This window comes from Ambystoma mexicanum, chromosome 2p (assembly GCF_040938575.1).
Source record: "Ambystoma mexicanum isolate Mex_15411 chromosome 2p, UKY_AmexF1_1, whole genome shotgun sequence".
Lineage (NCBI taxonomy): Eukaryota > Metazoa > Chordata > Amphibia > Caudata > Ambystomatidae > Ambystoma > Ambystoma mexicanum.
Genome location: NC_090923.1, coordinates 1,192,104,591 through 1,192,125,615, shown reverse-complemented (window position 1 = coordinate 1,192,125,615; position 21,025 = coordinate 1,192,104,591). Strand labels below are relative to the sequence as shown.

Here is a 21,025-nt window from a genome sequence, read left to right as displayed (position 1 = left end):
TAAAGTGAAGAGGTAAATGCAGAGAAATGCAGGCCCCAACTATTAGCAATTTTTTGTGTCCAGCATATCCACTGGCCCAAGTAACATATGTTTCAATCTTTTCATTATAAGAGAATGTCAGGTGCACTCAGTGTAATTGGAACCTCAATATTTATTAAATGAATAAATCCAACTTACGGTGTAAGGGAAAAATCATTCTGATGGTTAATCCCTGATGAAGAATACATTGTTATTCGAAACACGTTGGACCTAAAACATCAAACCATTTGGATTGGTGAAAGTTCATAATACCATTGTATTGTATTTATATGAAATATGGATGCATTGCTATTTTACAATAGAAACTAGCATTGCAAGCTATGAATACCATCAGATTTTGTTGTGACTTTAAGTTTGTAGAAAACATTGACTCATCTCATAAATTGATGTGACACTATCATTTCAATCATACATGATATGAGAAAAAAGGGCATGTTCCAATGTTGGTATCTTTTAATGTTTTTTTCATTAAGAACATTTTTCGGATTTCTTCTTAAAATTAATATACATAATTTTTTCTCAAGAGCTTTTAGCTCTATGTAGAGTGTGGGAAACCTGACTCTAGAGAGTATTGGAGTTGGTTATTTTTGGGGATATCTGTTTCATGGTAGCATAGATGGGGCTCATTTTGAAAGCCACTGTCCAGCAAATAAAGTGTTCATATGAGGCATAAAAGGTGTACACCAGCCTTTACACTTGTTTTACTGCTCTAGGGAATTTTTGAAAATCTTTTGCAGGCAGAGTGGGCAATGGGTGGTGAAATATGTGTCTTCCTCCTCATTCCTGCTGTGCCTGTTAAAGCACCTCGTTTTACGCCTGCATGACATTTTCATGACCAGGTGTGAAACATTTTCCCTATGCCTGTGTGAAACTATAAATGCCTCCCACGATTAATGATTGTGGCAGGCAATCTACCTGCTTTTAACAGGTGGTAATTTGAGGTGGGTGCCTTAGAATCCATTTGTTTTCCACCAACATGGATTTGACAGGTGGGCGTAGAGAAGCAGGCAAATGTGCTAAGTCCACTCTGCTCTCCAACTCTGCCTGCCAAATGAAAGAAAATCTGTGGTTCAATAAAATGGCAGTAAAAGTGTCCAGACACTTTTACTGACATTTCTTCTGGTCCACTAGTCTTAGTAAATGACCCTCAAAGAGTAACCCCTGTTTTCATTGTTTCTTTTCCCTTCCATTTAGTGAATGTGGAAAATTGATAACAGAGAACCCACTTTGGTGGTCCATCGCATGCAATTGCTTCTTTTTCTAAAATGTGCCCAAATGTTGGACCTATTCATGTGGTTCAGATACATATATGGTTGTGGTGGTTGTCATGATAGTTTCCAGGCTGACAAAAACTGTCTTTCCAAACCATAAGTAGTGTATGGTGCAATAGTCATAATAAGTGAAAAACACTGAAACTGTTGACTACCTTTTAATGTCAGTATTTGAGTCGAGGCCTTAGAAGTATTGCCCATACTCTCGGAAATGGGGGCCTGATATTTGCCAGAGATGGGGCACCTTTCCCCACACTCTTTTTCCAAGCAGACTGAGGTCTGGGGACCTCGGACGGGGGCACAATAAACCATACACAAGGATTCAGTGCTTTGAAACTACTATGGTAGTGATTCGGCTCAGTGCAAAGCAGAGTAACATAAGATAACATTTATACAGATATGGGATGGACCTATTCCATGAGAACTTCGCAGCATCTCGAGGAATTTATTGGCTGCAGGAGAGCACTATTGTTGCATTATATTTAATCCACCCTTAACCCGGGGAGTCCCCCCCCCAATCAAGGACACCTGCAATTGCCACATCGTTTTTTTTAGCGCTGGTCTTACTGTAGACTCATATAGAGTCACAGAAATCCCCCCACCCCCATGCCTCCAGTGAGCCAAAACAAGGAAGGGTATAGGAAATATATTTGTATTTATTTTAATTATAGGTAAAATCACACTAAACTATACTACACGCTACCTTCTGTGTGGCTCACAATTAACTTCTTGTTGCACAAGTGAATCACACCAATGGGTTAGAAAAAACACAAATTACAATACATTTCTTTCTACAAATTGAACTTTAAAAAATAATTAAACTGATCATAAACAAAAATAAAACAATTAAGTATACCATGCTGTATACAAAATTTTGAATTTCCTGTGCACTTAAAAGACTTCAGTTTAGTTTTATACATGTGTGCAAATGCATATGGCATTTATTATTTCACCTACACTTTTGCTTTAAAATAAACCCAGGATGATTTAGCAGTTTGTTTTTCAGACCCCACCTACCGTACTTTGGTCTATGTTGGGGAAGTCTGACTGATAAATAAAGCTGATTGAAGAATTGTGGATTTCAGAACCCCCCCAGACCCCCACCGCCACACTTAAAGGCCTGTGTTGGGGAAGCAGGCAGTTTAGGGATTTTTTTGGTTTAGGGACAAAGACACCCCTCTTCCTGAAGAACTCGGGGTCAACAGGACAAATAGGATCACTCAATGAAATGATAGTCTATAGTTTTCAGTGCACACCGGGAATGAGCTTTGTTAATTTCAAATGTTAACAGAAATCACCATATGGTAATATTTTTAGTTAAATAGGCACAGGATCTACACAGATTCACCCCTGGGCCCCACTGTAAAGGGAAAGGAATTAAGGCAGGTAGACTCCCCCCACCTTTTAGTTTCAGAGGGATGAATTCTACTTACATTGAAAGCCTCTGTTTAAAGTTCAGGAACGCCAGCTGCATTTCAGGTCCCTCTTGGAGGATAGGACAGGGGTCTGGTCACTCCACTTTCAAGGATGGCCCCCAGTGCTCCACCATATGACCCAGCCAGCGTTTAGGCCTTTCCAGGAAGAGACAGCCACATCCAGTGGCAATCCCTGGAAAATCTCATTTTGGTGTTTCCTTGCGGCTATCAGATGGTACGTTTCAGAAGCTCCCTCCCTTTTTAATGGTGCATCAACTTTATATAGTAGTAAATACGCCATCAAATGTACAATATTGTGGAACAGCCTGCAAGAGTTCTCGTGAATAGGACTGAACGGTTACCCTTTTCCATCCTCCCAACTCCAGCCCATCTCTAAGGATTGACTTAGGAGTCTGGAGCAGACATATGGCAATTCCTGTTTGTAATCGCCATTTGTACCCATGTGAAATTGTTGGCAAAAACAAATTATGTATCAAAACCTTTCTGATTTACTAGTAACTGCCATAATATATATATTTTATGATTCAGCCAATCAGGGAGAATTTAATGAAACAACAGCCAGGTCTGTACCATGTTACAAGGCTGTGTGGCAATTTTCTACCATTTTTACAAAAAGCATAATTGTTAGGAACATGCAATGTATTCTCCATATTCCTAATTTCACCCTCCAACCATTTGCCAACTCTCACTTTTGAAACATTTTCAGATCAGCCAGAAATCCATTTTAGTTGGCCATTACAGTTCCCTGAGTCATAGGTGGATGCATTTTATATCACCAAAATCACCTGGAAATTACTGAAAAAGGAAGCATACGGTAATCAGTATGACTTGTGGTTGCTGAGAAAAATGTCTAAGTTATAATAGTCCTTTAAATTAATAGTACATCTTGATGTTGGACACCTGGTAGCTCTCCTGCCTCCAGACCATTTGGTCTCACTGGTCCAGTGTTTTTTTATTAGTCTCTTTGAAGTTGGGTGGTTGAAGTTGTAAATAGCTGGGATACACCAGCTAGAATATTTGGCCTGCTCAGAACTGCCATTGCAAAGACACCAGATATATGGAAAGTCTGTTTTCAACATCTCTTGGCATCCACACTTTATTGCAGTTGTTAACAGATGTGGGGATGTAAAAGCCAGGCTTGCAGTGGGGGAGTTCTTTGTGAAGTTTCCCCAGAGCCCTACCAGTTGTTCTTGGCTGAAATGGAAGTCACAGATTGCAATTTCTGTTGTTTGTTTTTCTGCTGAAAAATAGGTCTGAATTGTCACAATATACCCCCTTTTGATGAGTGACAGTTTCCTAGAAAAATGATGCATTTATTTCCGAGCCACCAAGGTGATGTGGCTTTCCAATCTGCACTCGGATTACATTTTTGTTTTTGCTTTCTCTGAATTTCCCTGCCAGAAAGACACCCACATATTCTGTCTAAATAGACCTATAGGAACTTTTCATGCCAACCATGCGGGCATTTCTTTTCAAATGTTTTGCCCGTATTTCGCATGTGAGGCATAATCTAACTTACATTTTGTCAACTCACACACCATGTCTTTTCCCTGACATCTTTATGTTGGCAGGGGAAAATGTTTCCCTTTTCTTGCTTTAATGTGCAAACACAAATGCATAGCTGTTTTTGTGTCAGTGTTTAAAAATCATGTTTTTCATGTGAAGGGGACCTTTCAATTCCTTCTTGCTTTGTGAATTAAAATGCTGCGTTTTCTTTGGTAATGATAGGTAGGCCTTTTTCACCTGGTTCTTCAGTTCCATTCGTTTGTGACCTTTGATTACACCCCACACTATTCACCGTAGGGCGTTGTAATTTCATAGCCTGAGTTAAATGAATGTTAAAGCTTCACTGTCATCAGATTCTGTGAGTAATGTTCCCCAAGGTCGTAGCCAAGGCAGGGGGTTGCTGGCCCCATAGTATCCCTACTGCAAGGCCCCATTGACAGCCTGGGCGGGTTAGGGGATGGTCTGTGCTGAAATGAATCGGGGCACCTGCAGAGAAACCATTGCAGGTTTGGTAGTAATGGGTATGGAGTTATTCCAGGGCAAAGCATGCAATCAGGTACAAACTATTTTGTGAGAAGAGTCTACTGGGGGGAAAGCTGCAGTGTCTGGCTAAATCAGGCTAAACCCCTGACTGATGAAAATGTACAAGGTTTAAAAAGAGTGTTAAACCAGATACATTGCGCTTCTCTGCTGCAGAAGCACAACGTATCTCATTTAGCACCCTTTTTTAACATTGAAGGTATTGGTCTCTCGGCATGTGTTAAGGATTGCTCGCGTTGTGATCTTGGTGAATGGAATTCGGTTAATAAATGTGTCCAATAGTGTGTTACACAAAGGACATACTTGTTGCCTGTTCCTTTGGGGGCACATGGGTTGAGAGTGACAGCAGGGATCTGGGACCCCTGGGGGACAGTCTCCCGAGAGCATGTATAATGTTTTAATTGGGTGAGGGGCATGTGTTCATCGCACGTGTGGGGTTCACAATGGCTGCGTTCACACCTGAGGCATAATGAGACGCTACAAGGAAGCGTCTAGTGCGCAGCAGCAGTTCATGTTGACATCAGAGTACTGAACACTCTCCAGGTGCCCCTCCTCCCACCCACCGCACTGGAAAGATGGGCAGAGGGACATCCAGGGCTTTAAGTGTGCCAGGGCTAGCTTGGGGCAGGGCCCCAGTATTCTCCAAAAACTTCTCCCAAACCAGGGCTCTGCCGGGGCTCCCATTAGTCCTCCACTAGGCCTGGTCAGTAAGAAAGCTGGCCTGAAATCTCCCACGCACGGAAGATGCTTCAGGGAGACTTGGCTTTGTTATTCGTTGACGGGGCGGGGCAGAGTGGAGATGATCGTGCCTGTCATAGCGCACAAAAAGGTTGCCGGAAAAGGGGGCAGCACCACATTAACAGAACAAACGAAGAGGCTTCAATTGGCAGTGTACCTTTCCAAACACGTTTCCTAAAACCTATCAGAGCAGCACATCTGAGGATGTTGTTTGGAGCAGCCACCCTCCAAAAAATAAACCGTTCACTCAGATGTTGTAAAATGCCATAAATCACAGGTATGCCCTGCCCGTGGCCCCACGTAAAATGCATTTATTATTTCAAATGAGCAGGCATAAGAAGAATATACAGCAGTCCTGCGCTCCCAGACATCCCAGACTTTCGATAGTCCACAACATCCACTCAGCCCGTTTATCCTAGCGAGGCAATCCTTCAGTCCCCCAGTCCCATTGCACTTTGTAGAAGGAACTATGTGTGCATAGCCCAGCCCAGAGAAAGTGCAATGACAAACAAAACCGGCTTTGCCAAACCGCGGGTGATGGCGGGACGCATGCGTTTTCTTTCATTGAAATTGCAGTGCTTGTGTTTCCAAGGTGCCCGAAAGCAGAGCTGAGCCGAACACAAGAAACGAAACCACATTTATGTAAAATTAACATAGTTACTGAAGTTAAATGAGTACATGAAAGTGAAAAAATGTCACTTCATCGGTCACACTGGATGCGCCAATCAATATGTATTTATTTATTTTTACATTTGTAAAGCGCTCTAAACCCGTGGACATCAAGGCCCTGCAAGCATTCAAACAATCGAACAGTTGCCAGGGGGTAGAGTCTCGCAATGGGGGGTGCCCTAGGAAAAGAGACACATTTTAAGGTGTTTGCGGAGAGTCCGGTACGATTGTTCAGATCTCAGGGCCAGGGATAGTGGGTTCCAAAGTTCTGCTGCAGTGACCGGGGATCTTTTTCCGGCCGCTCCAGCTAGTCTGAATCTAGGGGAGATGAAACCGTGAGCGTAGCCAGAGCGAGTAGGTCTTGTCGACTTGGCTTTTTAAAGTTTTTGTGAAAGGTGGGGGCAGGCGGAGTTGGCCAGACATCTGTGGATGTTTGAGCGGGATTTAAAAGTGATGCGTTCACGTATTGGGAGCCAGTGAGCATTTCTTCTGGCAGCTGAGATGTGCTCACTAATAAATTGGCCCAAGTGAATGCAGACGGACAGCGTCCTACCTTTTGGCTGCCATTACTGCAGGTTGCTGGCATGTCAATGTGAACGCAGAGAGTGTAATCAGTTTTTCTGAAACGGCACGTTATGGTGCTGTCATGCTTAACTGAGGCTGCTGGCAGCAGGGTTTTTGATTATTTTCCAAAAGCACAAGCGATGGATTTATTTTGATACCCATTGAAAAGGCACTGCGCCTTGAAATAACATCCCACCAGGAGACGCTGGCTCACAGAAAGCACAAGCTGTGAAAGCAAGAGAAACCTGTCCTTCTTACAGCACTTGTACTGCTGGAGGCGGTGCATAAGGAAACAAGCGAACTATCTGTTGTGGACCACTTGTTACCTGGGCCAAGCTCGCCAAATTGCAAAGCAGCTGCACATTTTCTTTTGAGTGTAATTCGAAGTGAAAAGCATAGCTGATCAATGAGAAGGATAACGGGGTGCGAAGAAAGCAATGCACGGATAGAAGAAAAGGATAACAGGGGGTGCATAGAAAGCGATACAATGATAGATGAGAAGGATAACGGGGGTGCGAAGAAAGCAATGCACAGATAGATGAAAAGGATAATGGGGTGCAAAGAAAGCAATGTACGGACAGGTGAGAAGAATAACGGGGGATGCGAAGACAGCAATGGACGGATATATGAGAAGGATAACAGGGGATGGGAAGAAAGCAATGCACATATAGATGAGACGGATAACAGGGGGTGCGAAAAAAGCAATGCACTGATAGATGAGAAGGAAAACAGGGGGTGCAATGAAAGCAATGCATGGATAGATGAGAAGAAAAACATGGGGTGTGAAGAAAGCAATGCACGGATAGATGAGAAGGATAACAGGGGGTGCAAAGAAAGCAATGCACAGATAGATGAAAAGGATAATGGGGTGCAAAGAAAGCAATGTACGGACAGGTGAGAAGAATAACGGGGGATGCGAAGACAGCAATGGACGGATATATGAGAAGGATAACAGTGGGTGTGAAGAAAGCAATGCACAGATAGATGAGAAGGATAACAGCGGGTGCGAAGAAAGCAATGCACAGATAGATGAGAAGGATTACACAGGGTGCAAAGAAAGCAATGTACGGCTAGATGAGAAGGATAATAGCGGGTGCGAAGAAAGCAATGCACAGATTGATGAGAAGGATAACGGGATGCGAAGAAAGCAATGCACGGATAGATGAGAAGGAAAACAGGGGGTGTGAAGAAAGCAATGCACGGATAGATGAGAAGAATAACAGGGTGCGAAGAAAGCAATGCACAGATAGACGAGAAAGATAACAGGGGGTGCGAAGAAAGCAATGCACTGATAGATGAGAAGGAAAACAGGGGGTGCGAAGAAAGCAATGCCTGGATAGATGAGAAGGATAACAGGGGGTGCGAAAAAAGCAATGCCTGGATAGATGAGAAGGATAACAGGGGGTGCAAAGAAAGCAATGCACGGATAGATGAGAAGGATAACAGCGGGTGCGAAGAAAGCAATGCACGGATAGATGAGAAGGATAACAGGGGATGCGAAGAAAGCAATGCACGGATAAATGAGAAGGAAAACAGGGTGTGCGAAGAAAGCAATGCACGGGTAGATGAGAAGGATAACAGGGGGTGTGAAGAAAGCAATGCACGGATAGATGAGATGGATAACAGCGGGTGCGAAGAAAGCAATGCATGGATAGATGAGAAGGATAACAGGGGGTGTGAAGAATGCAATACACTGATAAATGAGAAGGAAAACAGGGGGTGCGAAGAAAGCAATGCCTGGATAGATGAGAAGGATAACAGGGGTGTGAAGAAAGCAATGCACGGATAGATGAGAAGGATAACAGTGGGTGCGAAGAAATCAATGCATGGATAGATGAGGAGGATTACAGGGGATGCAAAGAAAGCAATGCATGGATAGATGAGAAGGAAACAGGGGGTGCAAAGAAAGCAATCCACGGATAGATGAGAAGGATAACAGGGGGTGCGAAGAAAGCAATGCACGGATAGATGAGAAGGATAACAGGGGGGGTGAAGAAAGCAATGCACGGATAGATGAGAAGGATAACAGCGGGTGCGGAGAAAGCAATGCACGGATAGATGAGAAGGAAAACAGGGGGTGCGAAGAAAGCAATGCACAGATAGAGGAGAAGGATAACGGGGTGCGAAGAAAGCAATGCACGGATAGATGAAAGGTCCATAGTTTCCAGATGTTTTAGCAACTACATCAAATCTTTCTGTGTGAAATCGTCATTGCTTTACTGCAAGTGCAGTCTTTCTAACCACACAAAAGTAACATATACAGTGTGTTTTGATGGGGGAATCTCTCGTACAATACACACAATTGGGTCACCGCAATCATGTTGGTGTGAGAAGTGACTCCGTTATTTCCTGGCTGGGTTATAAATTTGGTTTAGGGCAGCTGGCCCTTGACCAAGCTGTCATCCCCCCTTTTAGGCCATGCTCTGCATCTTATAGACCACGCCCAACCGTGTTAGGCCACGCCCCTTTGTTACAGCCGCCCCCACTCCCATTTTTCAGCACACTTAAAGGCCTAGGCCGAGGGACATCCTGCTGGAAGGGTGCCGGGGGAAATGACGCCTTGCGCATCCTTCCTTGTCCTTGTTCTCATATATGTGTACTTGGCACCTTAATCAACTCGGTTATCTTGACACATTGTTCCAATAAAGCCCGGCCGCGCCCTTGGTGCACTGTTTCAACGATGCGTGTGCAGCTGGTACAGCAGAAGATCGCATTCGTGGGCAGCGAGGGGCCTCGGTGTATCGGCCGGCCGTTTCCACGCACGTGCATGTATCTGCGCTCTGGAGCCGATCACGTGCCGCCGCTGCTCTACCCTGCTGCTGGTGGGCAGCGTAAGATCGCATTCATGGGCAGCGAGGGGCCTCGGTGTATCGGCCGGCCGTTTCCACGCACGTGCATGTATCTGCGCTCTGGAACCGATCACGTGCCGCCGCTGCTTTACCCTACGATCGCATTCAATCTCACAGCGTGGTGGGCAGCGAGGGGCACGCCAGTGATTCTGTCCACTGGCAGGGCGCTGGTTTGCACTTGTGGCCGCGGGGACGTGACGTGTTGCACAGAAGTGTGCAGACAAAGCCTGGACCCCGCCCAGGTTGGAGACCTAGGCATCACTGGGTAGCTGGGGGTTTGCAATAAGGCTTCGAGTGGAGGTGGGGGGAGGCAGGGGCAAGGGTCTCGTGTGGGGGCATACAGTGGGAGTCCCGGGCATGCTGCGGGTGGTGAGACGGGTTTCGCGGTATGGAGAGGGGGGGCGAGGTGTGGCTTGCTGGATGCTGCGGTGCGGTATGCCGTCAGAGGGGCAGGTGTATCCTGCGGTGACAGTGCACCACTGCTGGGGGGGCGGGAGGGGGGGGTATATATAGTGATAGTGAGGAAGGTGCCGTCGGTTGTGTGAATGTAGTCAAAGGGAGAGTTGTGGGGGTGCGAGGCGGCTGCATATACGAGGCTAGGTGGAATACGTGTCGGTGGATACTTGACGGGATGGATACGCGGTCTCTGGGTGCACACCGAGGTCCAATCTGTGGGAGCCTAGGAAGGGCGAGCTATATACCGCCGCGCTGGGGGTGGGCTGGATGTACTCAGTAGGCGGGGCATTCGTGTGGAGGGAGGGCGGGTGCAGGTGTATAGTGTGGCTGGGCATAGGGCCGGATCTGGCCAATGTATAGGGTATAGGTGACGGGGGTTCGTGTACACGCTAGCTGTCAGGGGTGGGGGGGTGTTTCTCTAATGGGCGTGGCTCAGTCTGTTTATGCAGTGGGGGGGCTGTCAAATGCAGTGGTGCTCCGGGGTTTGCGAGGGGACTCGCGTGCACAGTGGGAGGGGCTCTGTGGGGGTGGGGGGTTGCTGTGCACAGCGAGTCTGGGGTGTTGGCGGGCACAGTGGAGGGGGGGTCGGGCTGGTATATGGAATGGGCGGTGCTGATGTATGCAGTAGGGCGAGGGGTGTCAGTGAATGCAGTGGGAGCGGGGGGGGGGCTCGAGCATAGGGTGGGAGGGGCCGCGCGGCTGCAAGGAGGCTGCACAGCTGCTTGTCACTAATGGTGCTTCCTCTGTCTCTCTGTCCGCAGCCCACCTGCGAGCCCCGGAGGAGCCGCGCGGACGCGCCTGGGAGCCGCCGCGGGGACGCGCCTGTGTGTGGATCCTCGCCGATGGCCGTGTCCAGGATGTGCGCCCGGTGGGCTCTGCTCCCGCTGCTGCTCGCGCTCTGCAGCCCGGCGCTGCCCATCGAGATACCCAAAGGATGTGAGTACCGCCCAGCGCCGCCTGTGTCTGCTGCCTCCCCGACGCCTCTCCTCCTCCCTTCCACCGAGCCCTCTTTCCCCGCCGTCCTCCCATTCCTCTGTCGCTCCCGCCCTCATTCTCGCACATTCCCCCTCGCTATTCATTCCCACGCGATCTAATGTACTCCCTCCTTCACCATCCCACTCTCCCTCAATTATCCTGCCCTTTCTCGTGTGTCCTATTCTTCCTAAGTTGTTTTTTCCTTCTCAGTGCTCCCCTCACCCCATTTCCCTTGCCCAACTCCAATCCCATCCTCTCTCTCTCTCCATCTCTCCCACTCCCCCCAGTTCTGCTTCTCTCCTTCTTTCTCCTTGTCCCCTCATCCTCCATCCTTTCTCTTTCCCCCCTGTCTCCCATTCTTCTGCCCCCGTTTCTCCTCCCCGCCCTGTCTCTCCACTCCGAGTGCTTCGCTCGCTCTTTTTTCTCTAGCCCCCCCCCCCGCCTGTATGTCTCGCCTGGCAATTGTGGTTTTGGGGTGTTGGGGTATTGTAGGTATTCCATTATTGGAGTTTGTAACCCTCTGACCCCCCCTCCTCCCTGACCTCCATGTGCAGGGCGGGGGGGGGGGCGTGTGCCTAGACTGAGCTAAGTGTTCGGGATCACTTGGGGGGGGGGGGGGGGGTGTAAGCATCGCTGCCGCCCCTGCCACAGATATCGGGGTGTCAGAATTCTGACACAGGTAGATGAGAGGCGTTCCTGTTGCACGTGCAGGGGCAGGTGGGCGAGATGACGGTGTTCACTCACTCCCATATGACGGGCAACGCGGGCGGGCCTGGGTAGCATGCAGTGTCCGCGGACGTCTATGGTGCCTTCCTAACGTGGGGCACAAGGCGGGCGTAGTTCGGTTGTCTCCGATCCGATAAAGTGAACGCTGATGCAGGCGCGGGGGGGCGGTGGTGGTCCTCTTCAGCGAGCCCCCTTCCTCACGGGCACCAGGAGATGGCTTCAAGCCTGGGGTGCAGAGCAGTTCGCGATCTAAGCACTGGTTTGCGAGAAGTCCCCATTGTGACATTGACTGAATGCGTTGCCGTGGCAACTGGATGACAGCAACCGGCCCTCGCTCACCTCCCCCGGGGCTTTGTAAGTGCCGCGAGGGCTGTGTAATCCGGGGCGTGTGCCACCTTCGGCAATCCCGGGGGTCTCCGCTGGTTCTCTGCTTGTTTCGCGAAGGTCGGGCTCTCTGCTCTCCGGGAGTGGGCGCCGCCTGTGCTTCCCTGGCAGCGCTCAGAGGGGTGATGTCATCTCTGCCATCATGGGGGCGGGGGGCTGATGTATGGGACGGATCAGGAGGCGCATGTAAAGGGCTTGGCATGGCCAGTACATACACCCATTGTAATATCATATATGCAATGTAATGGCATGACCAGTGTACGTGGGTCCGCAATACTTTAGCTAGAGCCTGTTGTAAGATTTTAATGCCCGAAAAGGCCAATGCCTGCAAAGACCAGGAGCCGGGAGGTCAACTGCTTCTGTAGATGTCAGTGTGTTTAAAATAAGGCTTCCGGGCGTGGAGTATAGCGAGTATTCCTTAAACTTCCCCCAAGTCCATCCCTCAGGATTACCAGCCCCTGAACTCAGGATGGGCTTCTTTCAAGCACCCCCCCCCCCTCCCTCCCTCCGCTCTGTCTTCCCCATGAGGCCTGCCTGTTCCACCTTACTCCTTTCCCAACTATTCATTGGTCAGTTTCCCAGAACATTGTACGCATGGAAGTGTTAACAGGTTCTGACACAAGGAAGGAGTTTCACGTTCTTAGGCATGGACGTGTTTGACTTGCTCTCCCAAAATAGCGCAGCAGTCTTTGCATCGGGGGGTATCCACATGACCCCCCCCCCTCCACCCCCGTCAAATTAGAATGCACAGAGTCTGCGCCCCAGTCTATATCATTCTATGTATTCTGGACTCGGCATGGTGGCTCCAGGGGTGGCGTGCGAAGTTAAGGGCGATTGTTGTGATGCATTTAAAGAAGCCTAACTTTGCAGAAACCTGTCGTGTTTACTTCAAGGTTTTTGAGGTCAAAGTTCACACCCATGTGGGTGATACTCGGATTCTATTGAGGCTATATGCAGGCCCCGAGCAGGCAGCCATACACAGGCTCAAAATACACCTTTCGATAGAGAGAATTGGGTGGAGCTCAACACGACAAAGGCAGGTTGTATGCCCCCTGGGAGAGGAGCTATGGGACAGGGCCTCTTGCCCCCTATCACAGATGCCCCGTGGGAGACAGACGGAGCTATGGGACAGGGCATCTTGCCCCCTATCACAGATGCCCCCTAGGAGAGGAGCTGTGGGACTAGGCATCTTGCCCCCTATCACAGATGCCCCCTGAGAGAGGAGCTATGGGACTGGGCATCTTGCCACCTATCACAGATGCCCCCTGGGAGACAGAAGAAGCAGCTGTGGGACAGGGCATCTTGTCACCTATCACATATGCCCCCTGGGAGACAGACGGAGCTGTGGGACAGGGCATCTTGTCACCTATCACATATGCCCCCTGGGAGACAGAAGGAGCTGTGGAACAGGGCATCTTGCCACCTATCACAGATGCCCCCTGGGAGACAGAAGAAGCAGCTGTGGGACAGGGCATCTTGCCCCCTATCACAGATGCCCCCTGGGAGACAGAAGAAGCAGCTGTGGGACAGGGCATCTTGTCACCTATCACATATGCCCCCTGGGAGACAGACGGAGCTGTGGGACAGGGCATCTTGTCACCTATCACATATGCCCCCTGGGAGACAGAAGGAGCTGTGGAACAGGGCATCTTGCCACCTGTCCTAGTTGCTCCCTGGGAGACAGAGGGAGCTGTGGGACAGGGCGTCTTTCCACCTCTCCTAGATGCCCCCTGGGAGACAGAGGGAGCTGTGGAACAGGGCATCTTGCCACCTGTCCTAGTTGCTCCCCGGGAGACAGAGGGAGCTGTGGGACAGGGCATCTTGCCACCTGTCCTAGTTGCCCCCTGGTAGACAGAGGGAACTGTGGGACAGGGCATCTTTCCACCTCTCCTAGATGCCCCCTGGGAGACAGAGGGAGCTGTGGGACAGGGCATCTTGCCACCTGTCCTAGTTGCCTCCTGGGAGACAGAGGAAGCTCTAGGACAGGACATCTTGCCACCTATCACAAAACTTCCCGGTGAGGGTACTTCAGAATCTGAGAGTACAGCTGGCAGGGAATTTAACTCTGAACCCTCAAATAATTAAAGGCATCCCCGAAGAAATCTTTCTTTGAAAGGAGAATACTAAGGGCCCGATGTACAGAACTGTTGTAAAGCGGGAAAGCCACATTGAAGCATGTTTTGTATATCAGGCCCTAGGTCACGTGCTCTGCTGCTTTCGCTTTACGCAACAAGTCCCCCTGGCCGTTGTATTGGTGTCATCAAGGCTTGGCCATTGCAAAGTGGCACATTTGGTCCCACCAAAGGCACCTGTGTCCATGCAGCAGCCCACTTTTTCTGTCAACTCATTGAAAGGGATTGTGTCACCGCGCCCGCAAGAGGGTGCATTGGCTTCCTGATGTTGGCATGATTGCATTTTAGTGGGTGGCACAGTCAGCGGGGCCAGTGAGGGACACCAGACACGAAGGTTCTTTGGAAGGCATTAGACCGCATTTATTATGACATCTCTTACATCATCAAAATGCGACGGAACATGACAGCAACAACTATTATGTCATCATTACATCATTACTGTTGTCATCATTATGTATTTGAGCGTGGGGGGCTGGCAGTGGCCATCAGCCTTCCATGCTCCAAGATGGGCTGAGGGAAATATGTGACTCCCTAAACCGACCAGACCCTCTCCCCCTTGCACGGACCGGTGAAGACCGCTCTATGAGCCTCTGGCCTGGCACGTCATCGTTCCTCGCTGAACCTAGGACCTTAACTTGAATTATGCCCTCAATCTCCCTTGCCATGTTTCCAGTGACACAACCGGTTGAGCTCCTAGCTGAATTCAATGCAATGTGCTCAAACCTACCGCAACGCACCCTCTCAACCCCTGCTCTAAAAGGGGGTGGGGGGTGGGTGGGAAAACAAATGGGGGCTGCTGCTTTTTCAGCTTGACGGTCCCGGGCAGCGCAAAAGGGAGTGGGGGTGCACCTTGCGCCCTCTTATATACCCCCCCACCCTGCCGGGACCACTTGGCTCCACATCCAGCACCAGGCAATGGCACACGCCATTGACTATGCTCCACCGCCCGGCGCCGGGTGGTCCCCTTCCCCAAACTGGTGCCCCTCTCTCCTTGGCCCGCCTCCACGCCTCCCAATCCGCAGCCCTGGCTAAATGCCAGGGCTTCTATTGGCAGCATTCCTGGTCCGTAGACTGTCTGATGGCCATTTGTGCTCTGGAAAGGCACTGAAGGCCAAACTGATGGCCAGAATTGAGAGAGCCTGTGGAGTGTTTCCATCAGCTGGCCTTCGTCACCTCTGATCTCTTATAGTGCTTGGTCACTGACCGAGCACCCTATACACTTTGCGGCATACCCACATACCAAACATGCTTACAAGTTGTGTATTTGCACATCACAGGTTCTATTCAGTAAGCTATCTATTGTGGGGAGTCCTTCGTAGTCTGTTGATCACCAGCTTGTCTTGCCAGACTGTAGCAATTCCTTGGGCAGAGGCTGGGGCACCTGGACCTATCTGCTTCTGCGCCCACGCCCACCTGTGCCTCATTTGTAAAAGCAGGATTCCTTGCTGGCATCTAACATCATTACCAGTCCATTAACCCTCCCCCACACTCCCACACTGGCTATTTATATGTATGGACTGCACTGCACGTATTCATTCAGCTATTTATCTGCCAGCGTGCATCATCCCAACTGCATTAGACAGCGTCCTCTTTCCATATCAACTGTTAGCCCTACCAATGTCATGTTATGGTTTCTGATATTTGCACGGCCTGGCCTCAGATTGCTTCAGATGTGGTCTGGACCTACATGAAAAACATTCCACTGCTCTGCAGGAGAAGGACATTACATGATACTGTGCATTTACAATTGCAGGCAAATGACAATCTTTGACTGGAGTGACTCGTACTGTTGCATTATATTTCGCTGTTGTCTTGGATGCTGGGTTTTGTCTGATGTGCCAAGCCAGTGAATATGTGACTGCTGGAATGGGAACCGAAGTGGCATAGGTGTCTAGTTAAATGGTCGACAGACAAATGGTCGACACAATTTGGTCGACAGGACAAATGATCACATTTTTTTTTTAGTTATATATATATTTTTTAGGTTTTCGTTTAGGGAAAAAAAGGGGTTTTTAGCAATAAAAAGGGGGTTGTGGGGACCCCCCAAGAAAAAAAAAATGTGAAAAAACATTCTATCATTTGACCTGTCGACCTTTTGGTGTCGACCATTTGTCCTGTCGACCATTTAGATTCGACCATTTGACCTACAACCATAGGACTAGATACAACGAATACGTTCACGCTGAGCTATACTGTGGAGAGAGCAGCATATGCATACATATGCGAATATCAGCCCGAAGAGCAACTGATTGCAATTAAAGGCTCTGCAATTGGGCATTAGACTGTGCTGGGCATTGCATGATTATTTGATAAGCATTTCCTGGCGCACAGTGCCTTTTACTGCATTTGAACATTGCTAATTGTGCATGCCAAACATTACATTCCATGTATGATTACAGGCAAATGCACAGTTTTGGAAGAGATTACTATTAACGTAATGTTCTATTTGGCAGTTGTATGTGTTGGATGCAGAGTGATTTGCAGTGTCAGCGAATGTGCGATTGCTGAAATGATCACCAACTTTGTCATGGAGCTCAGTCAACTAACAGGGGGATACTGCACTGGAAATTTGAACAATAACCGGGTATGTGCACAGAGTTCTGTCCATAGAGCAACTGGCTGCAGTTCAGAGCTCTGCAATTGCATTCTACACAGTACTCAACACTACATCTATGTTATGCAAATAGTACATGCCAAGCAGTGAAGTGCCTTGCCCAGATAGTGCATTAGGCACATTCAAAGTTAGCCAACAAGGTTATGCACCTTATAGGAGAATGCCCACAAGCATTACATAAACATTAGCTCAGTGGGCATTACGTATGTATAAAGTTAATGGTTTGGGCAGAAACAAAGAATGGGTATCCCCTACAGCGCCAACACGGGAGAAGCTGAAGAGGCAAAGTACCGAAGAAAATTGCGTCATGCGGGAATCCACATCAATTATAATATAATAATATTAAACAAATTTACAATGAAGTGCTGAGAGGAAAGCAAAATTGGATCATAATTCCAAACATAATTAATTATAGAATTGTATTAATATCAAATGGTGAAAAAGATTTTGATCTGAAAATTCTGGCCGTATTTCATATCAGGCTTTCATGATACATAAAAATGGCACGTGGAATAAATCCAGTTCAGCATATTAATGGTATATAGCTAATGTATGGCCCGTGCCGCTAAGCGGAAGACCCAAGACAGAACTCTCTCGAAGGGAAGGAGATCACGCGGGAAGAAGCTGTGGCACGCCACATAATGACAACGTGCAAATAAACAGAATTTCCATCAGTAATAAAATGCATTGGATAAGAAAATACAAACAAGCAAAATAGTCTGCAGAAAATTAGAAATACTTCAGGAAAAGCTTGAGACTAACAAGTCTTAAAGGCAATTAAATTTACAAAAAAATCTTTGAAGTACACTGGAGATCCTAACAGAGTATAACTGGAATACTAAAACACTAGAAATCATAACACGATGAGGTGCATTAGAATCATAACAAGATGAGGTGCATTAAGTCTAGACATAATGCACCTCATCTTGTTATGATTTGGGATTTATTTGTCCACAACTTTATCACTTGATAAGACACACAACTTTATCACTGGATAAGACACACAACTTTATCACTCGATACCCTTTGCGTGTATTGCTATTTTAAGATGTTTGATTCGTGCACTGACCGGCATCTCTGGTGCATTTAAACTTCATGCATGCACCTCAGATTTTATGGGTGCATCAGAGGTACTTCAAGGGGATTTCTAGGTCGACCCTGTTTACAAATAGCTACGTCGTGTCACGTGGGACCTCAGCAAGGCTGCGTTAAGGGTCCAACCACTCTTCCACTTCTCACTTTGTCCTGTGCGCCCAGAAAACTCCCTGCATGTCTGTAAAGGAATTCTTTGTAGTGTCGTCTTTATAGAGCAATATGAACACACAGCTTAAAGGTGGGATTTTTGTGAAGATGGAGTTCTTATAGGTGGGATATTTCTAATAAAGATGTAACTTTCTGGGAAATGTATGTATTGATATGATAGGTTATTTATAACGCGCTTAATACCCAGAGGTTTCTAAGCGGGGACCCGAGCATCGAACTTGCGGTGCTCTGTGTCGTCTTGCTTCCAAGGCGAGCATTTTGCCCCTGAGCTATCCTCCCAAGCCAGTGACGTATATGTAGGGAAGGCGTGCCCATAGGAGGGATTCTCGTAGAACCAGGTTTTTAATGGCATCTCTGTAGAGCAGGGACTCCTACAGGGTTTCTTCAGTTCAAAAATTCCATAATTGAGCTTATTTTGCCCACATGTGTTATACTCTCCACGGAACGTCCCCTGGTTTGGACCAACTAGTCGGGGGGATATTTTTTAATCTGACTCCCAACTGGACATTCAGTGCACAATCTCCCCCACCCAGAGGGCTTGGAGTGGTCTACCAGGGTGAGAGCTCCATGGTGACCCCTCTGTTCTGCATCCTGGGGAAGAAGGCGGGACTGTGGGTGGCAGAGCGCCTATCTCATGGAAGGGGCCCTTTTTTTGCTTCCCCTATGGGGGCTTAAAGAGAAGGAGAGGCTCACTCAGGAGTGGAGGTCTGATGGGTTTGGTGCTAGTATCCGCGTCAGGAGATATGATTTACCATATGGACGAGTTGGTGAGTTTGAGGAAAAATCGCCTTCTTCTCTCCCAGGAATGGCCCTAAATAGAGAGATGTTAGAAGGATCAGACCCCAGCCACGGTCATTCTATTCTCTGCAGATCCTGGTTTTCGTGGCACTGGTGTAGATTGAGTGCCTTACTGGAGCTCCAGCACCGGAGTACCGTGTCCTCGTGAGTGGTTAATATTCATCCGCACTGGAGGATAATGGCTTCAACACCGGGGGACATTGAATTGAGCAGGGCTGGAGAGCCAAGGGGTGGCCTGTACCTCAGTAGTGTAAGAAAGATTCACGCGCTGGAGGAGGACGGGGACTGGAGCACTGGAGGGAAGATACCTCAGCACCGAGTAACAGGCTTCAGAACTGGAGGACATTGACTGTAACACCGGACAGATACTTCAGTGATCAAGGACATGCATCGGAACCGTAACCGGGACTTCAGCAATGGTGGACAGTGACTTCAGCAATGGTGGATAGCAACTTCAGCACTGGAGGACAGTAACTTAAGCAATGTGAACAGCGACTTCAGCACTGGCGAACAGTAACTTCAGCAATGGTGGGCAGCGACTTCAGCACTGGAGGGCAGTAACTTCAGCAAAGGTGGATATCAACTTCAGCATTGGAGGACAGTGACTTCAGCACTGGCGAACCGTAACTTTAGCAATGTGCACACTGACTTCACCACTGGAGGACAGTAACTTCAGCAATGTGAACAGTGACTTCAGCAATGTGAACAGTGACTTCAGCACTGGAGGACAGAAACTTCAGCACTGGAGGACAGCGACTTCAGCACTGGAGGACAGCGACTTCAGCACTGGCGAACAGTAACTTCAGCAATGTGGACACTGGCATCACCACTGGAGGACAGTAACTTCAGCAATGTGAACAGTGACTTCAGCAATGTGAACAGTGACTTCAGCACTGGAGGACAGTAACTTCAGCAATGGTGGACAGCGACTTCAGCACTGGAGGGCAGTAACTTCAGCAACGGTGGACAGCGACTTCAGAACTGGATGGCAGTAACTTCAGCAATGGTGGACAGCGACTTCAGAACTGGATGGCAGTAACTTCAGCAACGGTGGACAGCGACTTCAGAACTGGATGGCAGTAACTTCAGCAATGGTGGACAGCGACTTCAGCACTGGAGGACAGTGACTTCAGCACTGGCGAACCGTAACTTTAGCAATGTGCACACTGACTTCACCACTGGAGGACAGTAACTTCAGCAATGTGAACAGTGACTTCAGCACTGGAGGACAGTAACTTCAGCAATTGTGGATAGCAACTTCCGCACTGGAGGACGGTGACTTCTGCACTGGCGAACCGTAACTGTAGCAATGTACACACTGACTTCACCACTGGAGGACAGTAACTTCAGCAATGTGAACAGCGACTTCAGCAATGTTAACAGTGACTTCAACACTGGAGGACAGAAACTTCAGCAATGGTGGACAGCAACTTCAGCACTAGAGGGCAGCAACTTCAGCAATGGTGGACAGCGACTTCAGCACTGGAGGACAGCGACTTCAGCACTGGCAACCAGTAACTTCAGCAATGTGGACACTGGCTTCACGACTGGAGGACAGTAACTTCGGCAATGGTGGACAGCGACTTCAGAACTGGATGGCAGTAACTTCAGCAATGGTGGACAGCGACTTCAGCACTGGAGGACAGTGACTTCAGCACTGGAGGACAGTAACTTCAGCAACGGTGTACAGCGACTTCAGCACTGGAGGACAGTGACTTCAGCACTGGAGGACAGTAACTTCAGCAACGGTGGACAGCGACTTCAGAACTGGATGGCAGTAACTTCAGCAATGGTGGACAGCGACTTCAGCACTGGAGGACAGTGACTTCAGCACTGGAGGACAGTAACTTCAGCAATGTGAACAACGACTTGAACACTGGAGGGCAGTAAATTCAGCAATGGTGGATAGCGACTTTTGAATCGGAGGACACTGACTTCAGCATTGGAGGCCAGTGATTCAGGAATGGTGGACAGCCATGTTTCCCTCTTGGGGAGGAAGTGTGCTCTAGAAATACACCTGCATGTTATGTTGGTGCTGTCAGCAACGGAGAACATCAATTTAAGC

General features: G+C 48.3%; 1 protein-coding gene across 9 annotated transcripts in view; it reads left to right on the top strand.

Annotated features, from left to right (window-relative positions):
* The window catches only part of L1CAM (L1 cell adhesion molecule), a 791,676-nt gene that overhangs the window by 525,487 nt on the left and 245,164 nt on the right, over positions 1 to 21,025 (top strand). For 6 of the 9 annotated variants that reach the window (XM_069645402.1, XM_069645399.1, XM_069645400.1 and 3 more), the window contains one exon: positions 10,830 to 11,004. In XM_069645402.1, coding sequence (XP_069501503.1) covers positions 10,911 to 11,004 — 94 coding nt within the window. In that variant the 5' untranslated portion in view covers positions 10,830 to 10,910. Of the gene's footprint in view, positions 1 to 9,515; positions 9,855 to 10,829; positions 11,005 to 21,025 lie in introns of those variants that run through there. The other 3 variants (XM_069645395.1, XM_069645394.1, XM_069645393.1) reach the window with 1 other exon arrangement.